Source organism: Prionailurus viverrinus, chromosome B1 (genome assembly GCF_022837055.1).
Source record: "Prionailurus viverrinus isolate Anna chromosome B1, UM_Priviv_1.0, whole genome shotgun sequence".
Classification (NCBI taxonomy): Eukaryota; Metazoa; Chordata; class Mammalia; order Carnivora; family Felidae; genus Prionailurus; species Prionailurus viverrinus.
Genome location: NC_062564.1, coordinates 26,241,161 through 26,269,063, shown reverse-complemented (window position 1 = coordinate 26,269,063; position 27,903 = coordinate 26,241,161). Strand labels below are relative to the sequence as shown.

At 45.2% G+C, this 27,903-nt stretch overlaps 1 protein-coding gene across 3 annotated transcripts; it reads left to right on the top strand.

Annotated features, from left to right (window-relative positions):
- Nucleotides 1-613: 613 nt before the first annotated feature.
- On the top strand, nt 614-21,654 carry LOC125163262 (very low-density lipoprotein receptor-like). Of its 3 annotated transcripts, XM_047854784.1 has the most exons (19): nt 614-1,039; nt 1,826-2,041; nt 3,801-4,039; nt 5,587-5,716; nt 5,933-6,117; nt 7,367-7,553; nt 8,130-8,348; nt 8,743-8,926; nt 10,357-10,558; nt 10,645-10,809; nt 10,986-11,186; nt 12,633-12,903; nt 13,015-13,182; nt 13,605-13,730; nt 14,833-14,943; nt 16,238-16,474; nt 18,588-19,065; nt 20,694-20,802; nt 21,516-21,654. In XM_047854784.1, exons 1-19 carry the CDS (start codon nt 724-726, stop codon nt 21,540-21,542), a joined length of 3,771 nt encoding a protein of 1,256 aa, XP_047710740.1. In that variant the 5' UTR covers nt 614-723; the 3' UTR covers nt 21,543-21,654. The 3 variants fall into 3 exon arrangements, with proteins under 3 accessions (XP_047710740.1, XP_047710739.1, XP_047710741.1); XM_047854783.1 differs by having other exon boundaries at nt 12,633-13,182; XM_047854785.1 differs by lacking the exons at nt 614-1,039; nt 3,801-4,039 and having other exon boundaries at nt 1,933-2,041; nt 12,633-13,182.
- The last annotated feature ends 6,249 nt before the right edge of the window (nt 21,655-27,903 follow it).

Here is a 27,903-nt window from a genome sequence, read left to right as displayed (position 1 = left end):
TAGTTCAGATTGCCCTGCTTAAGGCTGGCTTACCTTTCTCTTTTCACCTATGCCTTTGGCCTGGAGCCCAAAAATCTGATCCTGGATCTTGCGGCAGAAAAAGAAGAAATCCTATCACAGGATTCAGGGGGCTTTGTCAGCAAGAGTGGCCACAAGTCCAAAGGAAGGGTAGAAACAAGGAGGGCAGACTCATTCTGTCCTCGATGTGCCCAGTCCATAGAGATCTCTCCTCTCCCTCTTCTGTCTGAACTGCCTTACCTTTTGACTCATTGGTTCGTTTAGCCTGGTTTTCAAGGCTGAGAAACATGAGGCATAGGAACCTATCTCTTAGGGAATAAGGTGTGCCAAGGAAAGGTTAACGTTTTGGTAAAAATCCAACTTTGATTATCCTACAAACTGATCTGTTAGGTTGCTGTGCTAGTTGTCGAACGTACTAACTGGTAACTTTTAGAAGTGAAACTGACACATCACAACAAGGGAGTGTCCACATTATGCTGGTCCCTGTCCCAGATCACAAGACGCTGTAGCAGGGAGCCAGACAGAACAAGTCTGGCTGAAACTTTATTTTTTATTCCTAGCATATGGCATCAGGCAGTGAAAAAAAGTTGGTAGGCCTGAAAGGAGAGAACAGTTTGCCGAAATTCGAAGCCATTAGACGATGGGCCAACGCAGCACATCTAATCTAAGGATCTAGGCTTTGAGTCCATCTCCCTGCTTGTCCCGATGAGGTGGAGAAATGGCACTACCCCACCGTCACGTGGTTTTGGAGGAGGGGGACAATGGGAGCACATCTCTGTTGCTGAAACCTTAGGGACTGATTTCCTGAAGCAACTGTTTATTCTAGATCCTGAGTTGGAAGGGGCAGCCACAGACGGCCCCCCCGCCCTTCTTCCGGCGCCCCCTCTGCTTTGCCCCCAATCCTCTGTCCCCTGTCAGAACGGGGAGGAATGCGTCTCTCAGGAGTACCTCTGCGATGGCAAACGGGACTGTCAGGATGGCTCGGATGAAGGGAACTGTTCCCACTTCTGCAACAGACCAGGTTTGTCACGGTCTCCTGTCTAGTCCTTTGTGCCAGGCATATGACGCCACTCCGGCCGGGCACATGCTATGAGGTACCATGTTTATATTCTAATCACACTTTGCTTTCTTAGATAAATTGTCATCAATAAAGGTCAGAGTCTGTCAGAATGTGGGTTCTACCAGTATCCGTTTTATCACATTGAAGGCAAATGTTCTACTGGCTGTAATTTAACTGGTGCTTCCTTGCTTCCTCATATTTGCATAAGTGTTCCAGGATTTGCCTTTAGAAAGGCTGAGCCATAAAGTGACCTAAATAGACCACTTGTAACAGATTTGGAGTGTCCCAACAAGTGTTTAAAGTAACCAAACCAATATGAGCGCTTATGAAACAACTTAGTTCAGCTTGTTAATATAATTTGCCTGAGTACTTTACTAAAGCTTGCTCATGGATTAGATAAGCTCTAAAGCTCACACAAATAGGATGCAAACTCCAGGATGAGGGGGAGTTCATCTAATTTTATATTATTTATTTTTTGAAATGTTTACTTATTTTGAGAGAGAGAAAGAACAAGAGCAAGGGTGGGGGGCAGAGAGAGGACAGAGAGAACCGCAAGCAGGCTCCATGCTGTCAGCGCAGAGACTGATGCCGGGCTCGAACCCGTAAACCGTGAGATCATGAGAGGAGCCGAAACTGAGAGTCTGGCGCTTAACCGACTGAGCCACCCAGGCACCCCGAGTTAATCTAATTTTAAGTCTTCAGTATGACTGAGTATATGATGAGAGCCTCCGGTCCTTTCCATTTTAGGAGTCTTCCAGTGTCTGAACAGAAACCAGTGCATTGAGGGCAAGTACCACTGCGACGGGGCTCAGCAGTGCTCTGATGGGTCCGATGAGCTGGACTGCTGGGAGCCCACTGAAGATTGTTCTTTGCGTTGTGACAACAAGACCCGCTGTATCCCTAAGAGCTGGCTGTGTGATGGCAACCCAGACTGTTCTGACAGGAAAGACGAACAAGGATGTAGTAAGTGCCATATGGCTCCCTTGGAGTGTTTGAAAATGCATTACGGTTGATTCTCCTTATCTGTGATAGTTATATTCTATAAAGTTGCCACAAACACTGAATAAGCAGGTGTCACATCATTGCTCATAGAAAAAAATGCAGGGTGAGGTTTCGGAGAATCTATCGCGATAATATTTTTGTCAACCAATCCATGTGTAACCTTGTTTTACGAGTATTGCTGTTTAGAGACCACTAGATAATATATTGTTGACTCATTAACACTGAAGTCAGAGCCAACAGCATTTTAACTCATGCCTGAGCAAAGCTTATCTCATACATATATTTTCTCTGTAAGGCTTCTTGCACTCATGAATGCTAGACAGCCTTTCTGCACTATACTTGGGGGCCTATTTAAACAGCAAAATCACCAAAAATACAAAAATGTGGGAAGTATGGCCCTAAACAGACTGCAGAAAGGACACTTGTTTCCAGTATAAGGACCAAAACAAGAAGGCAGAGCGCCGCCTTGTTTGATCGCAACTGGAAATGTGCGTTAACAACACAAATGTTTTGCTGCTGTATATGTGCATCTTTTTTTTTTAAGTTTATTCACGTATTTTGAGAGAAACAGAGACCGTGTGAGTGGGGGAGGGGCAGAGAAGAGGGAGAGAGAAAATCCCAAACAGGCTCTGAGCTGTCAGTGCAGAGCCCGATGCTGGTCTTGAGCCCGTGAAACCGTGAGATCGTGACCTGAGTCTAAACCAAGAGTCGGGACATCTAACCGGCTGAACCATCCAGGTGCCCCGTGTATGTGTATCCTTAGATGACCAAAAAAGTGTGGGAGCACAGGTTTAGGAAGGGTGTTACAAATTTTGGCAAGTAGGCGAATGTGCAAATAATCTGCAAATACCAATGATGGACTGTACTTACCACAAAGTTAACAGACTAGGACGGAAGGTTCCAAGTTGGAGGGACAAGATTCCCATTAGTGGGAAACCAGTCTACTTGACAGCACATTTCTTGAGCTAGAATCTCCCTCCTTGAAGATTTTAATTTTGATCCTAGGTCTTCTCATGTGATGGGCTATCCTCATCTATAGGTGTTACCACTTTCCCCTCTTTTTTGTGGGGTACACGATCTTTCTTTTTAGTCTTCCCAATGACTTATTCCAAAGACCTTGATCATTTTGTGGGAATAGGGTAGAAGAGAGATTTTGGAGAAATTGAAGTGAGCAGAAGAGGGAGCTGGTCGAGGTACCATGATGGATTTAAATGTGGAGGTGACTGGGTAGCCAGATGATATGACTGTATTCGTGCTTATGAGAAGAACATTAGGAGGAAGAACCCAAGGTATCATTTACTTTTCAGTACGTATTTGTGGTTTTGCCTGGGATCTGACCTTTTTTCTTGGACCAAGCAACTTCTGTCTGTAGGAATGGAGCCCATGAACAGAACATGTAGGGTATGTTGGATGTTGTGAGAGACTTTCTCTTTTCATGGATGACATTAAGGTCCTGCAGGAGAGTCTTCCTCCCCAGCCTATCCCAGTGTCCTTCCACATGTCTCCATCCCTGTCCTCTAGCCCTTGTTCTCCAAGACAGGATTTTTCCGGGCAAGCTTAGTAGGCCTTTTCTGACCTAACACTGCTCGAACCACCTTTGAGGGCCAGGGTTTAGTTCCCAAGGTGACAGCAGGAGACTGAAGAGTCTTCAGACCATTTCTTTTGCCATCAAACTGCTTCCACCTCTGGCTGAGTTCTTACCTAAAGTTCTATTTTCCAGTTCATGCAAAATGCAGCACACCTGAATTTCGATGCAAGAGCGGCCAGTGCATATCTAATTTTCTGCGCTGTGATGGCAATCAAGACTGCCTGGACCACTCTGACGAAGAGGGCTGTCCTGTTGATTTGCCTCCGCGGTGCCCGTCAGGGGAGGTGAGGTGCCGGAGGAGTGGAGAGTGTGTGTCAGCAGAGTGGCTATGTGACCGTGACGTAGACTGTGAAGATGGAACCGACGAGAAGGTAGTGTACCCTTCTTCAGAAAAAACAGACTCCTCGGGTCACCTGTGTGGCTCAGTCGGTTAAGTGTCAGACTCTTAATTTTGGCTCAGATCATGATCTCACCATTAGTAAGTTTGAGCCCCATGTTGGGCTCTGTGCTGACAGCATGCAGCCTGCTTTGGACTGACTCTCTCTCTCTCTCTCTCTCTCTCTCTCTCCCCCACCCCCCACCACTTTCTGTCTGCCCCTCACCCACCCCAAATAAACAAACAGTAAAAAAAAACTTAGGGGTGCCTGGGTGGCTCAGTCGGTTAAGTGTCTGACTTTGGCTCAAGTCAAGATCTCTTGGCTCATGAATCTGAGCCCCTCATCGGGCTCTGTGCTGACAGCTCAGAGCCTGGAGCCTGCCTTGCATTCTGTGTCTCCCTCTCTCACTGCCCCTCCCCTGCTCAATGCTCTTTCTCTCTCTCAAAAATAAATAAACATTAAAAAAGATTTAAAAAAAAAGCAACTTAGAAGAACAGATTTCTCCTCACAACAGGAATATGTGCTTCCCTCTAGAAAGCTTGAGAAAATACAAGAACAGAGAAGGCTCTCCTCCTTACTGCTCAGAAAGTTACTTGTAACTACATTGAAGTGTCCAAAGTGAGAAGATCTCCTGTTGAAACAAAAATGTTTAAGAGGTTTTTATTGTAGGTTTTCAAATGTTCGGTCTTAATGGCTGTGGCTTAAGTGTCTCACTCAGAAGCTCTGCTCACCTGTCACCATGAGGGGCACTGAGGCTGCCACGTTGTATGTGAGGTGCAGCCTGGCTAGAATCCTACGGCTTGTGTTGGACCTTAAGAAAGTACTTACTCCTGAGTGTTTTTTTCCCTCATCTGTCAAATGTGTGAAAGATGTTGCTGCTGGTACCCGAGGGGCTGAGAATGCATCTGAAGGTTCGGGGCTACAGTAGGCGTACAGATGTCCCCTCCCCTCTTGTCCCAGATCTGAGTGTCCAAGTCAGATTAGGTGCAAATTGGTGCTATAACTTTTAACATGCTAGGGTGTGGGTTTGATATGGTAAAACAATCTAAAGAAAGTTTCTAGAGCACATTCTTATGTTTCTTTCTTTTACTTAAAAATTTTTTTTGATGTTTATATTTGAGAGACAGACAGAGCATGAGTGGGGGAGGGGCAGAGAGAGAGGGAGACACAGAATCCGAAGCACGCTCCAGGCTCCAAGCTGTCAGCACAGAGCCCAACGAGGAGCTCAGATTCATGTACCAAGAGATCTTGACTTGAACTAAAGTCGGACACTTGACTGGCTGAGCCACCCAGGTGTTCCCATTCTTAGGTTTCTTAAACGAAGACCTTTCTTCCCACTTCCACCCAGGTTCAGTTTACCTAGAACTCCTCACCTAAACTCTGGCTACTGAGAGTGTTTCTCTCTGAGTTTTGGGGCTTTCTCTGGCCTCATTGCAGAGGGGACCTGAGCGTTGCCTCGTAACCCAGGCCTGTTCTCCCTCCGAGAACCGCTTCCTGGGCTCTGAATGCAGGTGTCGCTGACGGAGCCACTGTCTCCGCAGGACTGTGACCCCGAGGAGCTTCGCTGTGGCTCCAGGCAGTGGTCCTGTGCCAGCGGGGAGCGGTGCGTGCCTGACGCGTGGCGCTGTGACGGGCAGAGAGACTGCGGGGACGGCAGTGACGAGGCTGGGTGTAAGTGCAGGGGCTCCAGTTGAGCGGGGGAGGCCTCAGGGGCGCCGGCTGCCGGCCTCCTCTTGGCGTGAGAAGCCAGCTCCACAAGCAAGCGGTGCGGGCACTGACATCTACCCCCTTACCAGAATGGAGGCGTCTTGATGGCACGTCGTTGCTGTAGGAGGGGTGTTCGGGGTTCGGGGGCAGACTATAAAAGTAGAAAGTCCTCCTCTCCAGGCCCCCCTGAGAAGTGCCAGAGTTCTGAGTTCCAGTGCGGCTCCCGTGCCTGCCTCGACCTCCGCCTGGTGTGTGACGGGAAGGAGCACTGTCCCGATGGCTCCGACGAAGGTGGACAGTGTGCGTGGCCAGCATGCAGCCGAGCGCGGTGTTCCCACGCCTGCTACCAGTCCCCGCACGGGCCTGTGAGTTTGTCCAGCTACTCTTCTCCAGCAGCCATAGACTTGGTTTAGCGAAAGGGGGCTACGTCCTCACTCAGGCTGTCCCTGACTGCTCCGGAGGCTCTAAGTCTCATGTGGCAGAGCCGCCCCGACCCATCCTCTGATGTCCCCTGAGTCCTTGCCAGCTCCTAGGGAATCCCGTTGAGCTCCTTCCCCATGTCGTGTCTCCTGGAACCGTAGCACCCAGCCTGCAGAAACTCCACTGCCTGCGAGCTGTGAGCTCAGGGGGACACATGGGACTGAGCCAGAAGTTTTGAAGGAAGTCCCTTCCATGTGTGTATTTGGATGTGACCTGCCCTTAAACTGAGGAGAGCCACAGCCCGTGCACTGGTCTGGCATTAGTAGTTGGCCGAACATCATGAACTTGCCTGACTCTGATGGGCAAGTAGAAGAAAACGGTATTCTGATGTCCCATCATAGTAATGTCTCTCTCTGTTGGCAGACTGCTGGTCTGCCAGTTAAGTCTCCATGCCTCTTACTGATTCTACTGGGGTTCTGGGGTGTCATGGACTGAACTTGGACCCCTTTGTTGATTCAGGAACCATGGTGGTGGCAAGGGTGTGAGGTGTGCAGCAAGGTTGATAAGACAGAGAATGACTATATTAAAAAAAATTTTTTTTACACTTATTGTTTGAGAGACAGAGAGACAGAACACAAGTTGGGGAGGGGCAGAGAGAGAAGGAGACACAGAATCCGAAGCAGGCTCCAGGCTCTGAGCTGTCAGCACAGAGCCTGATGCAGGGCTCAAACTCACAAACCGTGAGATCATGACCTGAGCAGAAGTCGGATGCTCAACCAACTGAGCCACCCAGGGGCCCCGAGAATGACTATATTTAAAATGAAGTTGGTTCTGGGGCACCTGGGTGACTCAGTTAATTAAGCGTCGGACTCTTGATCTCAGCTCTGGTCACGCTCTCACAGTTGGTAAGATCGAGCCCTGCTCTGGGCTCTGTACTGATAGTGTGGAGCCTGCGTGAGATTCCCGCACTCTCTGTCCCTCCCCAGCTCATATTCTCCCTCTCCCTCCCACTCTCTCGCTCAAGAATACATAAACATTAAAATTTTAAATGAAGCTGGTTCTAAGAACTTTTTTGTTTTCAGCTGTTGAAATTGAGTGTATCACCATGTGCTTTTAATAGCAAGGTGAGGCCTTTTCCTCAATGTTATGTATCGATGTCTTCAGGAAGTCTTCATGTTTTTGAAACTCATTCAGGTATGTGCTTGTGAGCGAGGCTTTGAGCTGGAGAGCAGCGGCCAAGTCTGCAAGGACGTGGATGAGTGCCAGAAGCCAGGTGGTCAGCCTTGCAGTCAGACCTGTGTCAACACCGAGGGCTCCTATGGCTGCACCTGTCACCCTGGCTACTCCCTGGAGCCTGATGGCCATACCTGTAAAGCAGCAGGTAAACTGGAGCCCGGATGTCTCCTCAGCCCCGGATCAGGAGCTTTGAGCTTCTAAATTTTCCAGGAATAACAAGTGCAAATCTCCTTTCTCAAGTCCTAAATGCCCCTGCCTGCTTTCTGTCTGCAGAGCAGGACTAGCACGGTCCCCAAGCCCCCTTTTTATATGTAGCCATTTAGGTTGGGTTAGAGTCTGAAGGTGTCTACAGATAAGGCATCCTTATAACAGAACCACAACTCCGGCTTATGTCGCCACCGGTCAGCCTTACCTGAAGTTAGAATGAGTGTCAAAAGTTCCAATAGGCACTTTGTTCCTGCCCACTATGCACAAGTCCTTAGTTAGAAATATTGTTTTCAGTTTATGCTAGCCATGCCTTTATTCTGAGTATCTTTGAACTGTGGGTATTAGCTCAAGTTTAATAACATCGAGGGGAGAACTACTTACATACCAGCTGGCTGGTGTCCCAGCCCTGGCAGTGAGAAGGCAAAGACGACTTTGTTCTCTTATTCCTTAGCCCATGCTGGGTTCAGCAATCAAACTCCTTAAGGCCGTGCTGAAAGCGGTTCTAATTTGGCAGGTACCGAACCAATCCTGCTTGTGGCAATTCAGTTCAGCCTACTCCTCTATGGCTTGAGGAGCTTGAAGGAAGATATTCTGGCAACCGTAGACAAGAACATGATGATTTTCTCTATTGACTATGACTTAGTGGGGCAGAAGGTCTTCTGGACGGATGTCGGTACGGAAAGTATTAAGTGGATAAGTATGGACACCAAGAAGAAAGGGACCATGGTGAAAGGTATGTCCCTTTGCACAGACTTCATGCTGCCCTTGTGAATTACATATAGCGTGAAAAATAAAATGAGTGGCCATTAACATTCTAAACACTGATTTCATTAAATCTTCTTCACTAAAAGAGATCAAAGCCTGCTAATTGGCTGGAAATGGAAAGATGCGTTGTCACCCCAGAAGACAGTGGGGGCCAAACTGTCAGCCAGAGGCCATTATTTCTAATGGCCGTCTTCCTCTAGGAATAGAACTTGGGAGTATTTTAAAGATTGCTCTGATGGGGATGCAGGTACTCGTAGGAAAATGAATTAACATGATATTCAAGCCTGAAGCCTAGGAGCCAAAACCCAGTAAAGGCTGTAATTTAACCTCGATTCACATGTTGAATGGCTTCCTCTCTTCAGGGATAAGGTCAGACTGTATAGTGGTCGACTGGATCGGAAGGAATCTGTACTGGGTGGATGGGACAGCTGGCCAGATTTTGGCAATTCGGCTGACTGCTGTCTGGAGAGGAAAATCTGAGCACACGATTGTCCTGGATGATGACGTGACTCAACCACAGTCTTTGGCTTTAGATCCCCTAAACGGGTGAGTCCGGGGATCACAACGCCAGTGAGGTCCTTTAGGTTTGTCATTCCTCCTTAGTTCTACCTTGGTTGTGTTCACCCAACACAGAATGAGTGAGTAAAAACCTATCTGACTTGACTTTAGATCTTATGGTGATGTGGGTCAACCATACACATGGTAATCGTAAAAGTTTCTGGTAAAAGTCCTTTATTTCAGTGAAGTGAGATATAGGTATGCTCACTTGCTGGCCCACCTACACTTTCTTCTGCTAAAATAATGCTCCATTCAGAGGTATATTATTTTATGGCTTTAAATGGCAGGAGGAAGGAGAATGGAACTAGGGATAGTGTTTAATTTATACTGATGTGCTTGGTATTAGTGGAGGAAATAATTATGTGTTGGGCTTGAATCTAGGTTCTTCCATCCAGAGTCCTTTCTCTGTGGAAAGGGCGAAGAACTTAGAGACCATGTTTTGTGTCTGTCAGAGCCAAACCTTCACTGGGATGGCCATGTGTGTATCAAATGTAAGAACAAGATAGAGCAAAACTTAGGATCCAAAGGTGACCCATATCAGGGGCCTTCTGCTTTTCTCACCCTTTCAACACCTTCAACCAGGAATCTGTTAACATGGTCCTCAGGAAATTGGCAATAGTTCCTGATGCATCTAATGGCTTCAATTGTGACTAAGAATAAGGTCTAAGGCACACATCTTCCCATAGAACTAGCCTACTTTCTCGCCCAGAGAAGATCGGCAGGTTCCCTGGCTGTTTTCCAGGCCCAGAACTAAGGTATTCCTTGGCTGCCTCTATAGCTGTTATGATATTTTATCTCCAAGTAATGAATAAACAAGCACTGTAAAATTTCAAGGGAAACTTTCTTTTACCACTTCATAATTTTTTTTTAATTTTTTAAAATGTTTTTATTTATTTTTGAAGGAGAGACAGAGCATGAGGGGGGGAGGAGCAGAGAGAGAGGGAGACACAGAATCCGAAGCAGGCTCCAGGCTCTGAGCTGTCAGCACAGAGCCCGACGCGGAGCTTGAACCCACAAACTGTGAGATCATGACCTGAGCTGAAGTTGGACACTTAATCGACTGAGCCACCCAGGCGCTCCAACATTTGTTCATTTTTGAGAGACAGAGAGAGACAGAGCGTGAGCTGGGGAGGGGCAGAGAGAGAGGGAGACAGAATCCAAAGGAGGCTCCAGGCTCTGAACTGTCAGCACAGAACCCTATGCGGGCTCGAACCCACAAACTGTGAGATTGTGACCTGAGCCGAAGCCGGATGCTCAACCGACTGAGCCACCCAGGCGCCCCAACCACTTCACAATTTCACATAAGGAATAGACCAAGTTTGAGGAAAAGAAATAATTGGGCTAGAGATCAGTGTTTTAAGGAATGAATGAATATTTTCTGTGAGGTAATACTTTAAAGCTGACTTTCATCTGTATAGGTTAATGTACTGGTCTGAAATTGGAGGAGAACCTCAAATAGAACAAGCCGGGATGGATGGTAGCAGCAGAAAAGTACTCATCGATCAAGGTCTTGGCTCGCCAACCAGCATAGCGCTTGACCAGTTTAGCTGGAAGATATTCTGGTCTGATGACAAATTTCACTGTATTGGCTCTGCTAATCTAGATGGCACTGGTATTACTGTAAGTGTCCCTTGGTGTTAGGCTGTATGTAATGTCTTATGCCTTGTATAAAACTCATCCCAGAAACCTCATCACCACCATTTTAGATGCTGCAGCTAACTCGAATCAAGAGCCCCTTTTCGGTCGCTGTGTTTGAAGATGAAGTCTTCTGGTCTGAGATGAAGACGAGAACTGTACAACGCATGAAGAAGACAACAGGCAAGGACAGGGCTGTCCTCATCAAGCGTTCTGAACAGCCGTACGGACTCAAGGTCTACAGTGTACTCTTCAAAGTTTGCCCCTCAGTCTCCCTAAAAAGGCCATATGTATGAACTTCCCAAGTGCAAACTAGTGACATCCTTCTGTCATGATTAGCAAGCAAGATTTACTCATTAGCTATTTGTCAGGATTCGGTGATGCGTAGTAACATCTGGCTGCTTTCTTCCAGATCATGCATGAAGTGCTCCAGCCCAAGTCTACCAATCCTTGTCTGGACGCTGGATGTTCTCACTTGTGCCTTCTGAGCCCACGCCCCAAGGGAAGCTGTCGTTGCCCAGTTGGACTCCTGCTCGCAGACGATGGCACCACCTGCGTTCCACTCGAGGAGTCTGCATTTATGTTCCTTGTGTTGCCCACAGTTATCATGCAGGTACTGTTCCACAGCCTTACGTGTCTGGGCCTGGGCCGCAGTCCATTTCAGACCGAGTAATTTGCAAGTTATACATAGTAGGGGCCCTTGCCCTTGGAATGTTCTTTTTTTTTTTTTTCTAATTTTTTCTTTTTTTATTTAGTGTATGTTTATTTCTGAGAGAGAGCAAGAGAGAGAGAGTACAAGCAGGGGAGGGGGAGAGAGAGAGGGAGACACAGAATCGAAGCAGGCTCCAGGCTCTGAGCTGTCAGCACAGAGCCCCATTGTGGGACTCGAACTCATGAACTGCGAGATCATGTCCTGAGCCAAAGTTGGGTGCTTAACCGACTGAGTCATCCAGGCTCCCCTAAATTTTTTATTCTTTAGTCTCTGCACTTCATCTGGGGCTCAAACTCACAACCCTGAGATCAAGAGTCACAGGCTCTACCAACCAAGCCAGTCAGGCACGACCCCCACCCCCTTGGGATATTCTTCAAATACAATTTAAATTCTAGCATTCACTGTGTGTTGGGAGCTATCATGACCAAAATAAAGACCAAAATAAAGAGGCTATGAAATGAAGACCACTTCTTAAGAAATAGCACATCAGAACACAGGTGAGGGATCTGAGAGTGGGATTAATCTCGTTTAGTTGTCCAAACATCTCACTGGTGGTGTGGAATAATTCTAAATACAAGCAGCTCAGCTGGGTTCTAGCCTGGTGGGGGAGGGTGAGTGGGTGGGGGAGTACATTCTGTGAGGGAACTTTTCTTAAATCATAGGAGGTACCAACAAACAAGTCACTTCTAACTTCTGTCCTATAGAGACGATTTGTCAACTTGGGTACTTTAAAGTGACAAATGTTGAGGGGTGCCTGAGTGGCTCAGTTGGTTAAGCATCGGATTCTTGATTTCGGCTCAGGTCATGATCTCACAGTTTGTAACAAGATCGAGCCCCACAAGAAGCTCTACACTGGTAGCATGGAGCCTGCTTGGGATTCTCTCTGTCTCTCTCTGCCCCTTGTGTGTGTGCACACACATACTCTTTGTCTCTCTCGCAAAGAAGCTGATGAAAATGAAAAATGTTGGGGTGAAAGATTGACTTCAGTTTCAGTAAGATATTAATAGTGGAGTCTCATTTAACGGAGAGGGCCTTTCATATATAAATGTATCAAATCAACACCTTGGACACCTTAAACTTACACAAATGTCATAGGTCAATTATAGTTCAAAAATTTACAAAATAAAGGGGAGGGCATTTAATGAAGGAGTACCTCTTTAAAACCCATGGATTTAAGGGCTTTTAAGTGCTTAAAGCTCCATGAAGGGAGAAAAATAACTGCTATCGGTTTTTAGAAGATAAGTTCAAACTCTCATATGTTCCAAGCAGCGTGACGTTAATGCAAAATCAAGGTGAAGAATGACACTAGATTCAGCTGGTGCCATCCACCTAATTTTTTCCCCACAGATTTATCTGAAAAATCTAGAAGCGTTACTAGGACAGCCAACTTTACCAGAACATAGGATACTTCCCTTTGCCACTGTGAACCAGCTTGCATCCTTGGACTACCTAGTCCAAGAAAAGGCTCTCTACCTTTCAGAGTTGGATAATGGTGATATCAGGCTACTGAGGCTCAAAGAATCTGGAAAACTCTCTTGGAGGAAAATCCTATCCGTGGAGGGGACCGTGATCGACTTTGCTGTGGACTGGTTGAGTGGAAACATATATTGGATTGACAGTGAGAATCCCCACATCAATGTAGCTTCCTCAGAAGGTCAGTGTCCCACTGTCCTGTTCAGTGAAAACCTCTACCATCCTGCCTCTGTTGTGCTCCACCCACCCTCTGCAGTCATGTGCTTTGTGGACCTGGGTTCCCAGGAGGATGGTGGGCGTGGGGCCAGCATTGAATGTGCCTCCATGGACGGCAGCAGGAGGAAGGTGCTGTGGCAGAAATCCCAGGTCCCTGCAGGCCTGACCTTTTCGGATTCGGGGACCCGAGTGTACTGGGCTGACACTGGTAAGCAATTATAACCTATGCCCTAAATGTGAGTCCGAAGGACTCTTTGGCCAGAGTGAAATAGTGATGTCCTGCTTTCTGGTCTTCAGCCATGAAGACCTTCAAATAGCATTTAGGTCTGAGTTTATATATCCTGTACCACCTTCCAAACAAACACAATGATTCCCCATTCTGAGTAGAAAGTAATAGGCCCCAGAATCATGCAGTTGCCCCTTTGTGAAGGAATAAAATCAAGAACTTAACAAATGTGCACGAGCAAATCGTGGCGTATCTCTGTTGGAGTGAACGAAGGAGAGCTGTCCTTCCGAAAATGCATGGTAGATCATATCCTCCTGGAGGGGAGGCAGGACAAGACCCAAAGAGCTACAGGATAGACTATGGTTGTTTAGGCTAAGTGAGATTAACTAAGCCTCTCTTTCTAGGGAGAGGACTCATAGAAAGTATTCAACAAGATGGCTCTAGATACAGAGTAGACCGCAGAGGAATTGAGGGCCTTAACCTCTTTACATATGGCCAAGGCATGATGTTCTGGACAACAGTTGATGATGGTGGGTGTCTTTGTGATCTGAATTTACTCCTGGATCTCTAAAGCAAATCTGTTAATGCTTAGCATTGATCTTTGGTAGGGTCTTTCTTCTGGAAGAATAGTTAAGCAACTTCTCTAATCTAACATGTATATGTAACAGAGATTCTATGACTTGGGGAAGCTTTTATGTGAAAAAAATATTATTCTTTATATACGAACAGGCTTAATCCTGTTCTACCTGAAATTTCTGGCTTTCATTAAAAGCTCTCTGCCTTAGAGGACATTGTGATATGGTACAGAGAGAACTGGGCCAGGAGTTGGAACCAGGTAGTATAACTGCTGTGCTGCTTGGTAGCTATAACACCTTACCTGTAAAATGAGGACAGTACATGACTCACTTGACTAAATATGCATGGACGTACTAAGCGAATTACAGAACATTCTGTACTTGCAGGGAATTTCTAGAATTTAAAGCGATTGTCCTAAACCACAGTGTTCTAGTATGTCGTTTCTGGCTAGCATCCAGATTTGGTAAAACTGGAAAACGCTATTTAAAAGCTGTCTCTTATAATTTCCAAATGCTGGTCCATTGACCCCTTGGGCTGGCCACATCACAACTGCAAAAACAAGGTTTCAGATCCTACCCCAGAGATGCTAATTTATTAGGTATGTAGTGAGATCTTTGCTTTCTGTTGTAAGATCCCCTGGTGATGCTTATCGCAGAAAACCATTTTCAGAAATGTTTTAGAACAGTGTTTAAAATCATTACCCATTATTTGCATGGGCTATATTTAAATGTCTCATGTCCTAATTTTCTGTCTTTGTATATCAGGATGTATACGAATGTGCTCAACATAATTTACACCTGACTTTATTTTGGAGGAAGGCATAGAACTGTTTTTATTTATCTTAAATTTCTTCCCAGAAACAAGATTTAGAAAAACACCTGTCTCTCTGGTAAAACTCTTGTTACTCAACTGGAGTTGATGCAGATGGGTGACAGTTTCCATACTGAGCAATTTCTTTTGCACAGGAAGTTGTCTTAGAAGTAGAATGTGCTTTTCTTAAAAAAAAAAAAATTAAATTTGCTTTTCTTCATGATATTTCACTGGCTTTTGTTTCAGCCCAAATCACTAAGGTTTGGTACAGCAAGGCAGAACTTTCTGAAAACCGGTGGTTCCAAACAGACCAGAAGATTGTGGATTTAAAAGTTTCCAGCAAACTTAGTCAACAGGGTAAGCAAAAATTATGACAACACTGAAGCCTGCTGCGCTTCCCCCACGAAGGGGATCTTCCATCCCACAATATCTCCTTGAAATAACTCTGTGTTTCCCATTAAATTACTTTGGCAAATTCTTGTGGATCTGCATAACTCTCTTGTCTTTATGAAGTTCTATGCAGTATAGTTCTGGTATATAACTAGTCCTGTTACTTATTGAGGAGATAAAACACAGTGGTAAGTATATTGGGCTGGGGTTTGGTATACTTGGGTTCTATTGTGGATGGAATTACATCTGTGGTATAATGGGAATTGTCTTTTATCTCTGCAGTGGAACTGGTCTTTATTCTACTTGTTGTCACTTGTATCTACTTGTGGTGTTAACTAATCCTTGGAATACCAACCTGGGGGCGCCCAGATGTTTTCTTTCCTCCAGTGTTTGGGTAGAGTGATGATGGGCTTAGTTAAAATAGTAATAGATAAAAGTCTTTTCCTAGTTGAGATTAACACCAACAATGTGAGCTCAAATAGTTAACCACATCTACCACTGCCGTGTATATTGAGTATTTTGGTCTTAAGTGATTGCTGCCCCATTGCTTTGTTTTGGAAAGCTAAACATGACTAAAATTGGTATTCGTCATGCTTAAACTTCTGAAGGCTTTCCAGAGAGAACCTTTTCAGAATTCTTCAGTGTGGATTAATGGTCACCCAAGTGATAATAATCTGTGGCTTAGGTCTGAGAAGCAGCAGAAGGGTCCCTGTCACTCCTGAAGCAAGTTTTATCTGCACTATATACATACCTAGTCTACTATTCCTGGAATATCTCAAAATAAAACCTTACTAGAGGTTAAAGCTTAAGATCTAAGCCTTGCAAAACCATGATCAGCTATAAATGGCTGACTTCTACTCAGAATCTTACAGAGGGAGAATAGACACCACAGCCTTCATGTTTTCATCTAAAGACAGCTTTATTTCTAAGGCCCTTCTAGTGTTATTGTTGGGTGCTTGATGTGAGGGAAAAAGGAGAACTCACAAGGGGGTCTTGGATGGGCCAGAGTTCAGAGCAATTTTTCTTAAGCTTCTCACTTGTCTGAACTCTTAGCCTTCTGAAGTGATCATTATCCATGAAGAAGAATCACCAAACACTCAGCACCTGGTTGACCAAAAGGAGTTAAACTAAAAAGCTATCTACTCTGGAAAAACACATCTGGGTCCCATAACTCTGATAGTCTGTTTGTAGAACGTCTGCAGAAGACCCTTCTGAAACCATCTAAATCAATGTTTTTTTTTTGGGGGGGGGGTATCTACAGGTAGTAACAGCTGCTCAAAGGACAACGGAGGGTGCAGCCATATCTGTTTGCCAAACCCTGAAGGACCGACTTGTAAATGTCCCAGTGGGTACTACTTGGCTAACATAAGCAGATGTATTAAAGCTGTCCAGTGCTCTGAGCCATCACAATCCTGTCAGGATGGTCAGAAGTGCATTTCCATGAAGCAAGTTTGTGATGGTCATGCTGACTGTCTGGATGGATCTGATGAAATGGGCTGTGAGTAATTCCTATCCAGGACCCCACTGTTCATCACCATGCATGACAACTTTCAATATTTAATAAAATAATTCTTAATATCTCAATCTAATTCTTAATATCTAATTCTGTAGTATCCCTCAAGCTTTTATCCTCTAGACCATAGCCTTGTTATTACAGGCACTTTTATTTTTTTTTATTTATTTATTTTTAAAAAATTTTTTTTTTCAACGTTTATTTATTTTTGGGACAGAGAGAGACAGAGCATGAATGGGGGAGGGGCAGAGAGAGAGGGAGACACAGAATCGGAAACAGGCTCCAGGCTCTGAGCCATCAGCCCAGAGCCCGACGCGGGGCTCGAACTCACGGACCGCGAGATCGTGACCTGGCTGAAGTCGGACGCTTAACCGACTGCGCCACCCAGGCGCCCCTTACAGGCACTTTTAAACTGAACAACAACATAAAACTTCTATGGGAAATTGGATATCAAATTATATAGACACCTTCTGGAAAACTAATGTGTCCTCCCATTCAATTTTAGAACAGGCATTATGGTAGCTGCAAGGAGTCCGACAGTTTGTATGTTGTCTGAAAGAACATTCATTCAATCTAGATTTGATTCTGTGCATTTAAATTGATCACATAGTGAGCATAGCCCAGGAGGAGGAGGTTGGGCAAACGATTTGACCTGTCTTGGTTCAGCTCCCCGCTGTTAATGTGGAAAAAGCACTTTTCTATGTCAAAGAGTTAAGGAATACAAGAGCATGCAAATAAAGCCGCCATCTTAGTACATACTGTTGTCATGTTAGTTCTTAAATGCTAGCTGGTAGATGGTCGTTACAGAAATGCTGCTGCCACATAGGGCCTTCATGGAAAGTTGTTGTCCTGACCAGTCAGCTAAGCGACTGTGATACTTAATTCTGTGGCAGTCACTATCCTCAAATCTATAGCTTTGGCTCCAATGGTATTCAAGTCATGTGAGCTCTAGAATTGAATAAACAGTGGGCTCAGCACTGAAACCCGTCATAACTAGTAAGAAAACAAACTGGAAAAGGAGTCTTATAGCCAAGGGTTCTTATTGCTCAATTTAAACCTTCATCTTCCTGAAAGCTGACTAGATGGAATACCAGTTGTTATCCCTAATCAATTCATCTTAAATTGGAAAGTTAATAGGTTTTGACTCCCAGAGTTGATTCTATGGTCTAGTGAATGAGAATGGTTTTACAAAACGCCTTGTGTTACAGTGACTCAAGCACACACGTCAGTGAGTGAGAAATGCATCGCCCTCACCATCTGGGTTTAAAACTAAACCGGAAACCTAACATACACTCTCCTGTCTCCCGTCCTGATGACAAAGCATTGGCTCTACTCCTCAATCAGTATTTCACCCTGACTTTCACATGAATCTTCTTTGGAGGGGATGGTATTAGGCACATAAAGCTAGACTGGCTTCCTCTGGATATACCCAACTGTCAAAGACCCTAAACTGCCCAGGAGTGGAAACACGCCTGTAACACCAGCTAAGGCAGAGACAGCAGGTGCTGCTGTCTTCCCTCCCAGGAGTCTGGTCTTTAGCAGTTTCATGTGGAATAATGCTTGTGCCAACAGGGATGGAGAATATGGTGAAACGTCTTCAACACAAACCCAACTTTCAGACTGTTGGTGAGAAGCGCCCTGTTGCCCACTCTCTCGCGCCCACCACTGCCACCAAGTCCAGTCCAATATTTGCAGCTAGTAGATCTCGCTAAGCCAACAGTTTACTTGGGCTCAAAAAAAAATCATGTTTACAGATAAACTTACATCTTAAAAATCTTTCTAGAGATTTACCATTTAGATCCACCACACTATTCCTTATAGAATAAAACATTTTGGTAATGGAGGTGGTCTACATTGGCTAAAAATGGGCACACCGTCATTTATAAATAGATTGGTATGATAGGCTGCTCCTGAAACCAAACATTTTAAGTGCCTTACCATATGCAGGGTTTTGTATGTTTTTAATTTTCTGTCCAAAGGTTATGGTAATGATAAGTTCAGACTTCTCTGGTTAAGTCTTCTGGAATTCTTGCTCTTCTGAAATAGTTCTCAACTGACACATATGTGTATATACCCACACTCCTACCTGTTTTTGTAGGTACCTATCCAGATAAAACCCATTCAGCACCAACATCGAAAAATGCAGAGGCCGGTAAAAGGTGGACCCTAAAAGCTGAGCTACCTCTCCAAGCTACTGAGTCTCCCAAGGCTAGATATCCGGGGCCAGAAGGGATGAATTATCCTCTCAGAAAAACACCCATCCCTCCAATTTCTGCTAGAGAAAGCAAGACCTCAGAGACCAAGGGAAAAGGCGAGCCTGTTCATCCCAAGGACTCACAGAGGGCAAAACATCTGCCGTGTAGCACCGACTACTGTAATGGGCGGGGAGTCTGTACAGTGGTAGGAGAGCTGAGAAAGTGCAGCTGTCTGATGGAATATGGTGGAGAGTTCTGTGAAGAGCCAGCACGTGGACCCGCCCCTGGCCACATCGCCCTCGGCGTAACCATTGCCTTATCAGTTGTCCTGGTAGCTCTGGGAGCATTTGTCTATTTCAGAAGAGAACACAAATTAAAAAGGTGAGCAGTTATTAATGTCCTCACGGGAGAGTTTATTCCCAAGAAGGCTTATAAAATAAGATTAATGGGGTCAGAGGTATGGCTCCATCCTAGAAGCCTGTCCTCTGAGAAAGGATTTGGGTGATGAAGCAGCCCTCACCTGTTAGATGACCTACAGAAAAACAACAGAGGCGACGTCTTTGAGTCAGACCTGGGGCAAATGAGATTGTAAGGGATGTATGAGGCACTGATGGAGGTAAGACTGCCCTCAACAGCCATTAGTGGCATAATAATCTCAGGGATGAAGTGATGAGATTCTTTACCAACAAGGCAGAGTTAGTGCCAATGTTTGTTTGGAGGCAAATTCAGAGGTGTGTTAGTTTGCCTAACACACTAACTGGGTGTTAGTTAGTGGGTGTCTTAACAAATTTACTTTCTCAGTTCTGGAGGCTGGAAGTGTGAGATCCATGTGTCCGTGGAGTTGGTTTCTCCTTGAATTATGGATGCAGACTTCTCCCTGTGTCTTCACATGGTCTTCCCTCTACATGTCTGTGTCCTAATCTCTTCTTATCAGGACACCAGTCATATTGCATTGGGGCCGAAACTAATGACCTCACTTTAGCATAATTACCTCTTTGGGGGTGCTTGGGGATTAGGACTTCAACATTTGAATTTAGACAGGACGCAACTCAGCCCCTAACAGGAGGTGAAATCAACTCCAGAAAGATTTAAAGCAAATAAAAAGTTTTGCGTAAAAGCAAGAGAGTCACAGGATTAAAGAAACAAATGAGGATAACAAATTGCTGGCTAAGGGTAGAAAGGATGACGAAATCGGCTTAAGTATAGGAAGTTATAGAAACTGAAGAAACTGATTAGGTTACACATACTGGGCCAAGACATTAAGCAGCCTGTGTATCAAGAAATATGGAGAGAAGGAAAGTTTTAAAAGTTATGTCTCTGTCCAGCGTTCACACAATGAAGAGAAGGCCAGGAGAAATGGTGTATCTTTGCCCAAGGTAACACTGGTTAATAGCTTACTAATGTTAAAATAGACTCAAATTCTACCTTTGGGATACTGATGGTCACCTCATGTCTTTCTACCACATTAATTGGCTTTTTTAAAAAAAATGTTTACTTAAAAAAAATTTTTTAATGTTTATTTTTGAGAGAGATAGGGCATGAGTGGGGGAGGGTCAGAGAGAGAGGGAGACAGAATCTGAAGCAGGCTCCAGGCTCTGAGCCATCAGCACAGAGCCCAGTGCAGGGCCACAGGCTTTGAACCCACAAGCCGTGAGATCATGACCTGAGCCAAAGTTGGATGCTTAACCCACTGAGCTACCCAGGTGCTCCATTAATCTGCTTTCTTAAGTCACCTATGTCCGATCTCTCATTGACCCCAATTACCTAGTTTCCCCCAGTTGAGAAGATGTATTATTTTGGAAATTGAGTGAATGCCTGGTAACAAATCATAATTGACTCAAGTATTGCCCATTCTAGATCATTTGATTCATTCAAAAGACAAAATAGAACATCATTTCCATAATGATAGCCTTTGTTTGATAGGGGATGAGTTGGCCCTTTCTAATCATAGCCCGATCCCAGCTTCAATCTCCAGGAACAACTCTGATGACTGTTTCTTTGATTTTTAGAAATAGTACAGCAGCATCAAGAAATATGACCCACCATAATGAAAATGGCCAAGAAGAGGAAAATCTAATGAATAGTGAGACTTTTGTCAATGAAGCCTATGATGAGCAGGTATGCCTGGGAAGTGTCTTTGGGGAAAACAGATTGTGGGGGTACAGTGAAAGAAGGTCCCTTCTGAAAAATCCGAGCTGGGCAAAACTAGGCAGTGGTAAGTTACAGAGCTTTTTGTAATTGGTGAATGATGCCATTATGTGTGTCAAATGGATGTCCAGTCCCTTGTTTATGTTTAGACTCTGTTCAATCTCTAGTTCAAACTGAAGTGAAATATGCATGAAACAGTAACCTAGACGTTCAGCTTTTGGTGAACTTCCATAAGGAGCTCAGTCATATGGTGGGGTGGGATGTCATTAGAGTTAGCTGGAGTTACCCCTACAATTTACATCCCTCTGTGAGCTGTGCTAACATCTTTGTTGTTTGACCACCTCTGTGTTTTGCTTTAACATAGTGAGTATTCTTGGGCACCTGGCTGGCTCAGTCAGTAAAGCACGTGACTCCTAATCTCAAGGTCATGAGTTCAAGCCCCACATTGGGTGTAGAACTTACTTAAAAATAATTAATTAAAAAATATATATATATTAAGGGACACCTGGCTGGCTCAATCAGTGGGGCATATGACTCTTGATCTCGGGGATGTGAGTTTGAGTCCCATGTTGGGTGCAGAGATTACTTACAAATAAAATCTTAACCCCCGTCCCCCCCAACCCCTGCCACAAAACAACTATAGTTATAGGGTATTCTCTAACCTCAAGTCTCTTTTCCAACAGGAACTGTTAACTTTACAAACTGACTAACCTGATGAATACAGGAGCTGGAACATCTCAATAAAAATGGTTTATACATTGTATTGTGTGCTGTTTTAACATCTGCAACTTACTGTAACTGCATGTGCTAAAATGGTAATTTATTAAAATAACTGCTCTTTAAAATTGGGAGAGTTCATCTGGTTTTGTTAGTGGGTGTTGGCAGACTCATCACCAGCGGGGGTGGACGTCAGTACAGGCCCCAAGTGATTTAGGTCGTGGCTTGTTCACAGAAACTTTCTAATCCCCGCGTGCCTGGCCCCAGTTCTAGTCAGAGGTTCTGAATTTGAATCTTCTCTCTGTCACTAACTTTGAGGTGTAGTTAATTGCTCTGAACCGGTTTCTCAGTCTTGCAAACGGGAATGATCTCTCTCGAATCTTTACCTTTCAGGTAAAGGTCAAGTTTCTGCAGTGTAGCAAGCGTTCAAGTATTAGTTCTTTACCACTCTCTGATACCTACAAACTTAGCACTCGCTTTTGTTGAAAATTTATAAAAACCGTTAATGCTCTCATTTGACTCTAAAACCAAGTACAGTTGACTCTTGAACAACACAGGTTTGAACTGCACTTATGCGTCCACTTAGGTGCAGATTTTTCCAATAAGTACAATATTGTGAAGGTGTTTTCTCTTATGATTTTCTTAGTAACTCTTTTTTCTAGCTTATTTTGTCAGGTTACAGCATATAAAACATACAATGTACAAAATATGTTAATTGACTGTTATGGGTAGGGCTTCTGGTCAACAAGAGGCTGTTAAGTCTTGAGGCAGCCCAGTTATATGTGGATTCTCTACTGCCGGGGGAGGGCACCCCAACCTCTGTTTGCTCAAGAATCAACTGTACAGGTGAATCTACTTCACAGATGTAGAAACTCGACCAGACGATTTGTCTAAGGCTTCCTGAAGTAAAGTGGGTGGACACTGTTCTCAACACAGAGTTAGAGGTGTGGACCAGGATGCATTTCAAACAGCTCTTGCCTGCCGGGGAAACACATAGATGCTACTTAGATCCCAAAGTCCCTTTGGCCACTAATACTTCCGCTTGCCTTTGAGATGACATCTTCCTTCACACTTATGTAAGGAATCAAGGGCACTGTATCAGTGATGGGAGACGGGTAACTGCAGTATTGTCTAAAATTGTCTAAAATAGCAACCTTGGGCAAATCACTTAATCATGAAACTGTTTCCCCAGTGATAACAAAGGGGCTAACAGAACCTCTCTCAGGCCAATCGAACATCCCATGAAAATACAAAAATGCCTGCACACTAGAGACTGAGAACATGTTTAGTTTAGTTTCTTACAAAATGGGTTTGTATAGGCCACCGAGCATAAAGAGAAGTCCTGGGCTTCTTACTGTGAGTGTGGTACACAAAACAGACTGTGCTTTGCAGTCAAGTATAAAAATTCCCAAGTACTTGACCAAATAAACAACCACTGTGGGCTCCGCCCTTCCTGATCCTGGGAGATGCACAGAGCAGCATTAAGTTGATCGGGTGCTTAGCTGTATTTGGCAAAAACCATTTCAGCACCAAAGTGCCTAAGACCTCTCTCATCCACAGAGGGAATCTTAGATTTCTCTTGCTACCTCTCCCGAGAACCATCTCACTGCCAAGTTGGCCATTGGCAAGGCTCTGCCTCTCTGTGCAAAAGTGAGTAAAAATGCTACACAAGAATCTGGCTTGAAACCATGCACGGATGACCTGTGGCAGTATTAACACTTTGCCTGGACACACTTCAGCCGTCGCCTTCACCTCCTGTGGACCTCAAGCCTCCATGGGACTTCCAAAGCTCGTGTTCTGGCCAGCTCCGTCTACTTCCTACTTCTGCAAGCTGTCCACTAGAGTGCAACTCCTGGCCGCACCTTCTAACCCGCGGGCCTCGCTTCCAGGTTAGATCCCAGATAGGACCTCCGTTTCCTCTTCCTGGGGAAAAGGGTTGCTGACTGCAGCCAAATCTGTGTGTCTGTGGATGCACCCCTTCCCTCCACCTTCTGCCCTGGCTCAGTTATGTCTTTTCTCTTTGTTCCCCTATGAATGTGTGTCTAAGTATTATGCCACTTGAATCTAGTTCAACACATCCTGTTACGCTTTCCCTATAGTTAAGAGTTTACAAGACACATCTGAATGTCCTTTTCACCGGAAAGACTTAAGTATAAATGTTAAGTACCCATTCATAAGGTGAACAATTCCTAACCATCCATATACCCAGAATTGGTTTTAATTATATCAGTTTCATAATCTTACCTGTTTGGAGCAATGGCATATTAACTCTAAGAGCTGCCTTTTGTGATGGTCTCTGTATTAGGTGTTAATTTCTTAATTTTTTCTCCACGTAAAGAGCTGGAGTAGTAAACCCCGTGGCAGATATAAAATTTGAATTTCCTTATAGGAATTCAGCATCTATAATCTGTTGGGAGGTTTGGGTTCTCTTCTGGAGAGACCAAGGAGCTTTACCAAAGTTAACTGGTTCATGCTTTAGAGTCAAGGAGCCCTATGCAAAACTTGACCTTTTATGTTTATAGCCAGCAGTTAAACACTGTATACTCTCTTTAGGAAATAAATGGGGGATCATTGATAATGGGAGGGATCCATCAAGTTCCTACTATTTTAACTGCTGAAAGCCTTCTGAAATTCAAGAGAAACCAAGAGCCAGAACATGGAGTTAGTTGCCATCAGGCAATTTACAGGTCAATGAGCTTCCTAAACCTTCACTGTTTACTTATTTTTCTCCTCTTCACTGCACCTAACTCTTACCTTTCACTCTCAAGATACTAAATTTAGAAAGGCCCTCTGATCACATCGAATCCATTCTTCCCCGTTGTACAGACAAGAAAGCCAAAGTCCAGCAAGGGCAGGTTGCTTACGTTATTAGGAAGCCCAGCAAGGGCAGGTTCCTTACGTTATTAGGAAGCATATGCCAGCCGCACCCCCCCCCCAAATTCTAATAAAACTGCGGGGACCCTCAGCCCTGTGATGAGTGGCAGCTCTTTGGGGGGCACTGGCACGATTGGAAGCCAAGGTGGTTGGGGGAGAGCGGTGGTGGCCATGTTGAATGGCAGAGGTGCTCCTCACCGGTGAGTTGGCCTGCCCTGCCTGGCTCTGTGCCTGGACCTCATGCTGGTTTATGAATGTGGCTATGATGAGGAAGCATAAGACAAGCGGAGGGCCAAGCACAAGCTAGCACACCCATCCCCCAGGTGGGTTACGTGGGATATTCCTCAGGGACCCCTGCCTGCCCAAGAACAAAGGAAAGGAAAGAAAGCCAATGGTTACCTGATAGAGATCACAGTCGTGCAGGATCTGAGTCTCCATCAGTTCACAAATATCTTAGTAAATTATAAGAAAAAGGCAATCTTATCCATAGCCTAATCTTCAGAAACCTACAGACTCAGCTTCCTGGAGCCCCAACATCACCCTCCCCTCCATAGTGATGGGGGGAAAAAAGGCAAGAAGGAACTGGAAGGTTAAGTTAAATTTCCTCATAACCTGCAGCCCATTGACAAATACTTGAGGCAAATACAGACTATACCATTTATTAGGTCTTAATCATAATGCTTTGCTAGAGGGAAAAAAAAACTGATCTTAGCTTGACAATAGCAAGGCCTCCAGTAATGTGAGTCTTTAGCATATGGAAATCCCTCTAAGAAACTTCCTATTGACTTTACCTCCCAACTCCATAGCATATAACCAGTCACTCTTCACAACCCCCATGTAGCTCTGTCACAGGCCCTGTCCCCGTGCTTTAATAAAATCACCTTTTTGCACCAAAGACATGTTCAAGAATTCTTTCCTGGCCATCAGCTCCAAACCCCACCGTTACCCCAAAACCCCCCAGCGGTGCCCGCCTCCCTGTCAGACGTGTTGGGCAGGCTGGTGGGACAAGAGTGCTGTAGAACTGTGTCTACCTCAAGGTTTAAGCCCTCCTCTCCACACACCAACACGGGAGAATAAACCCCCTAGTCAGCGCTGCCTCTCCCAGGCCCTACGCCCACCCCCACTCCAAAACGCCTTGTCTGTATTTTCCTTGATTTGGACCAAAGCCCTTGTTTTCCTGTGTTCAGTCCTGTGTAATGGAGATTTACTGGAGGGGCTCATTTCACAGCTTGCAGTGTGGGGAGAGAGGAATGTGGGTGGAGGTCATTGGGAAGACTGGATGAGAATTGCACACACATTGTGTTTTTGTTTTTGTTTTTTCCTCCCTGGCCCCTCACACAAGCTTTTATTTGGAATAATGATGGCGAGATTGTGAGCAAGGGAGGAACAGAGAGGGAGACACAGAATCCAAAGCAGGCTCCAGGCTCTGAGCTGTCAGGACAGAGCCCAATGCAGGGCTCGAACTCATGCACCGCAAGATAATGACCTGAGCTAAAGTGAGACGCTCAACCAACTGAGCCACCCAGGCGCCCCTAACTTAATAAATTGCTAACAGGCCCTGAACAAGTGTTAGTACCCATTCTGGGACTATAAAGATGCATAGAAACCATGCCCTTACCTTCAATTTAGAGGTGAAACAGGAAAGTACCCCAAGAAAACGGCACACTTGAACATGTGGATGATGTGTTCAAATAGGACACCTTGAAGCTGATGGGGGAGAGCAGCCATTTAGGGTGCGATAGGACAGGGGAAAACTATGAAAAAACACAGGCCTTGGCCAAGCCATGAATGGCATTTAAGCTAAGAGTGGATGACACACAAGGAACATCCTGAGGCTTTTAAAGACATGATTGACAGGTCTTCATTTTAAGATATGGGGGTAAGATCCAGAACCCTGGGGATGTGATGTGGCCCTGAGATTCAAATGTCTTTCTCTGCCTGCTGCATTGTGGGCTATCTATATACATCAACAGAACAGGATGTTTCTCACCAGTTAGTCACAAACCGAATCGTATTCGATTCTGAACACATTCTGTGAGTGCAGAGGCCGACGCAGGGCTTGAGCTCACAAAACATGAGTTCTTGATTTGAGCTGAAACCAAGTGAGCCGCTTAACCGACGGAACCTCCCAGGTGCCCCTTGATTCGGACAACGTTCTGTAAAAGACTGCGTTTGTTCCAGACTGTATTCCCTCCTAGAGAAGCGGTTAACCTGACAACAGGGAGAGGGCAGGATTTCCCAAGGCTTGCTCAAAGGTACCTCCTGCTTCTTCCTGTCCTTAGCAGATTGTTCTAGAGTGAGACAGAAGCAAACCACCCTGGTGCCTGGACTGCTGCGCCATCACTGTTCTCTCGGCCAACAAGGTTCCCCTCTCTCTTCCTTCCATTCTCCGGTCAAGCCATCACCCCCTTCCTGGCTGCCTTTCCTAAAATCCCACTCTTTTTTTCCCCCAGCCCTTGGCTCTGGTCTGTTATTCATTTTCCTTGTACACAGCTCTCCTGCTAGAGTGTGTAAGTTCCACAAACGCAGAGCCTGGAACGGTGGTTTTCCAAAGTGTCCACAAAGGTGCTGACGAGATGACAGTCATCCCCAAAACTATCAGTTGGACGATCTGTGCAGTGGAGGGTGGTTTGCAAAGCATCGCTGACGGCCCTCCTACAGCCTCCACAAAGGCTCGACAGCTTGTGTGCTAAAACCTCACCCCTCCTTAGTGAGGGCATGCTCCCAGAAGAGCCTCACTGCAGAACAGGTAGAGCCGGAAGCCTGTCAACACAGTATCTCTTCCACTTCCACGTGTTTCCCCGCCCTCCAGGCATAATTGGAGTAATCTTGAGAAGACTTCAGCCAGTAACTGGGGACACATACTTTGTATGTGATTGGGATTATTCAGAACGAGCTGTGTTGGTACATGATGGTGGGGGAGGGGGAGGCTTGAGGCAGAGCGGCTGTGCTGTTCCCCATTAGTGTCTTCCCTGCGGGGAGATCGCCTGGCTAGTCCATAGGAAGTTCCGGAGAAGTTCAGGCCCACAACAGCCACTCCTGAGGCTCCAGCCTGGTCCAGCGTCTTGTGTGTCAAAGCCATTGTCCGTTTATGCTGCTGTGGCACAGAATGACCCGTGTGTCTCCAAACAGATCCCAGCCTGATGCAGGAGTGCCTTTCCAGGCTTTCTTGAATATTTTTATAGAAAAAGCCAGTTTGCATTTTTAAAAGCAGTTTTGGTTTCATTTCTGTGCTAGGGCAAAAATGGAGCTCTAATTCTTGAAAACAAAGTCTTAATCACCAGAAGGGAACTGTTTTGAATATAAGCCACAGGAGAATAATTGGGCAGGGAGGAAAAGTGAAAACATACAAAACACTAGTTTTGTTTCCACTCAGGCTTCTCTAAGAAATATTTGGAATTATTATGCAGGCAGGATTCAGTGAATTCAATACTTGCTAGAAACCCAGTATCTTTATGTTTGTTGTCTGCTAGGTCCTGA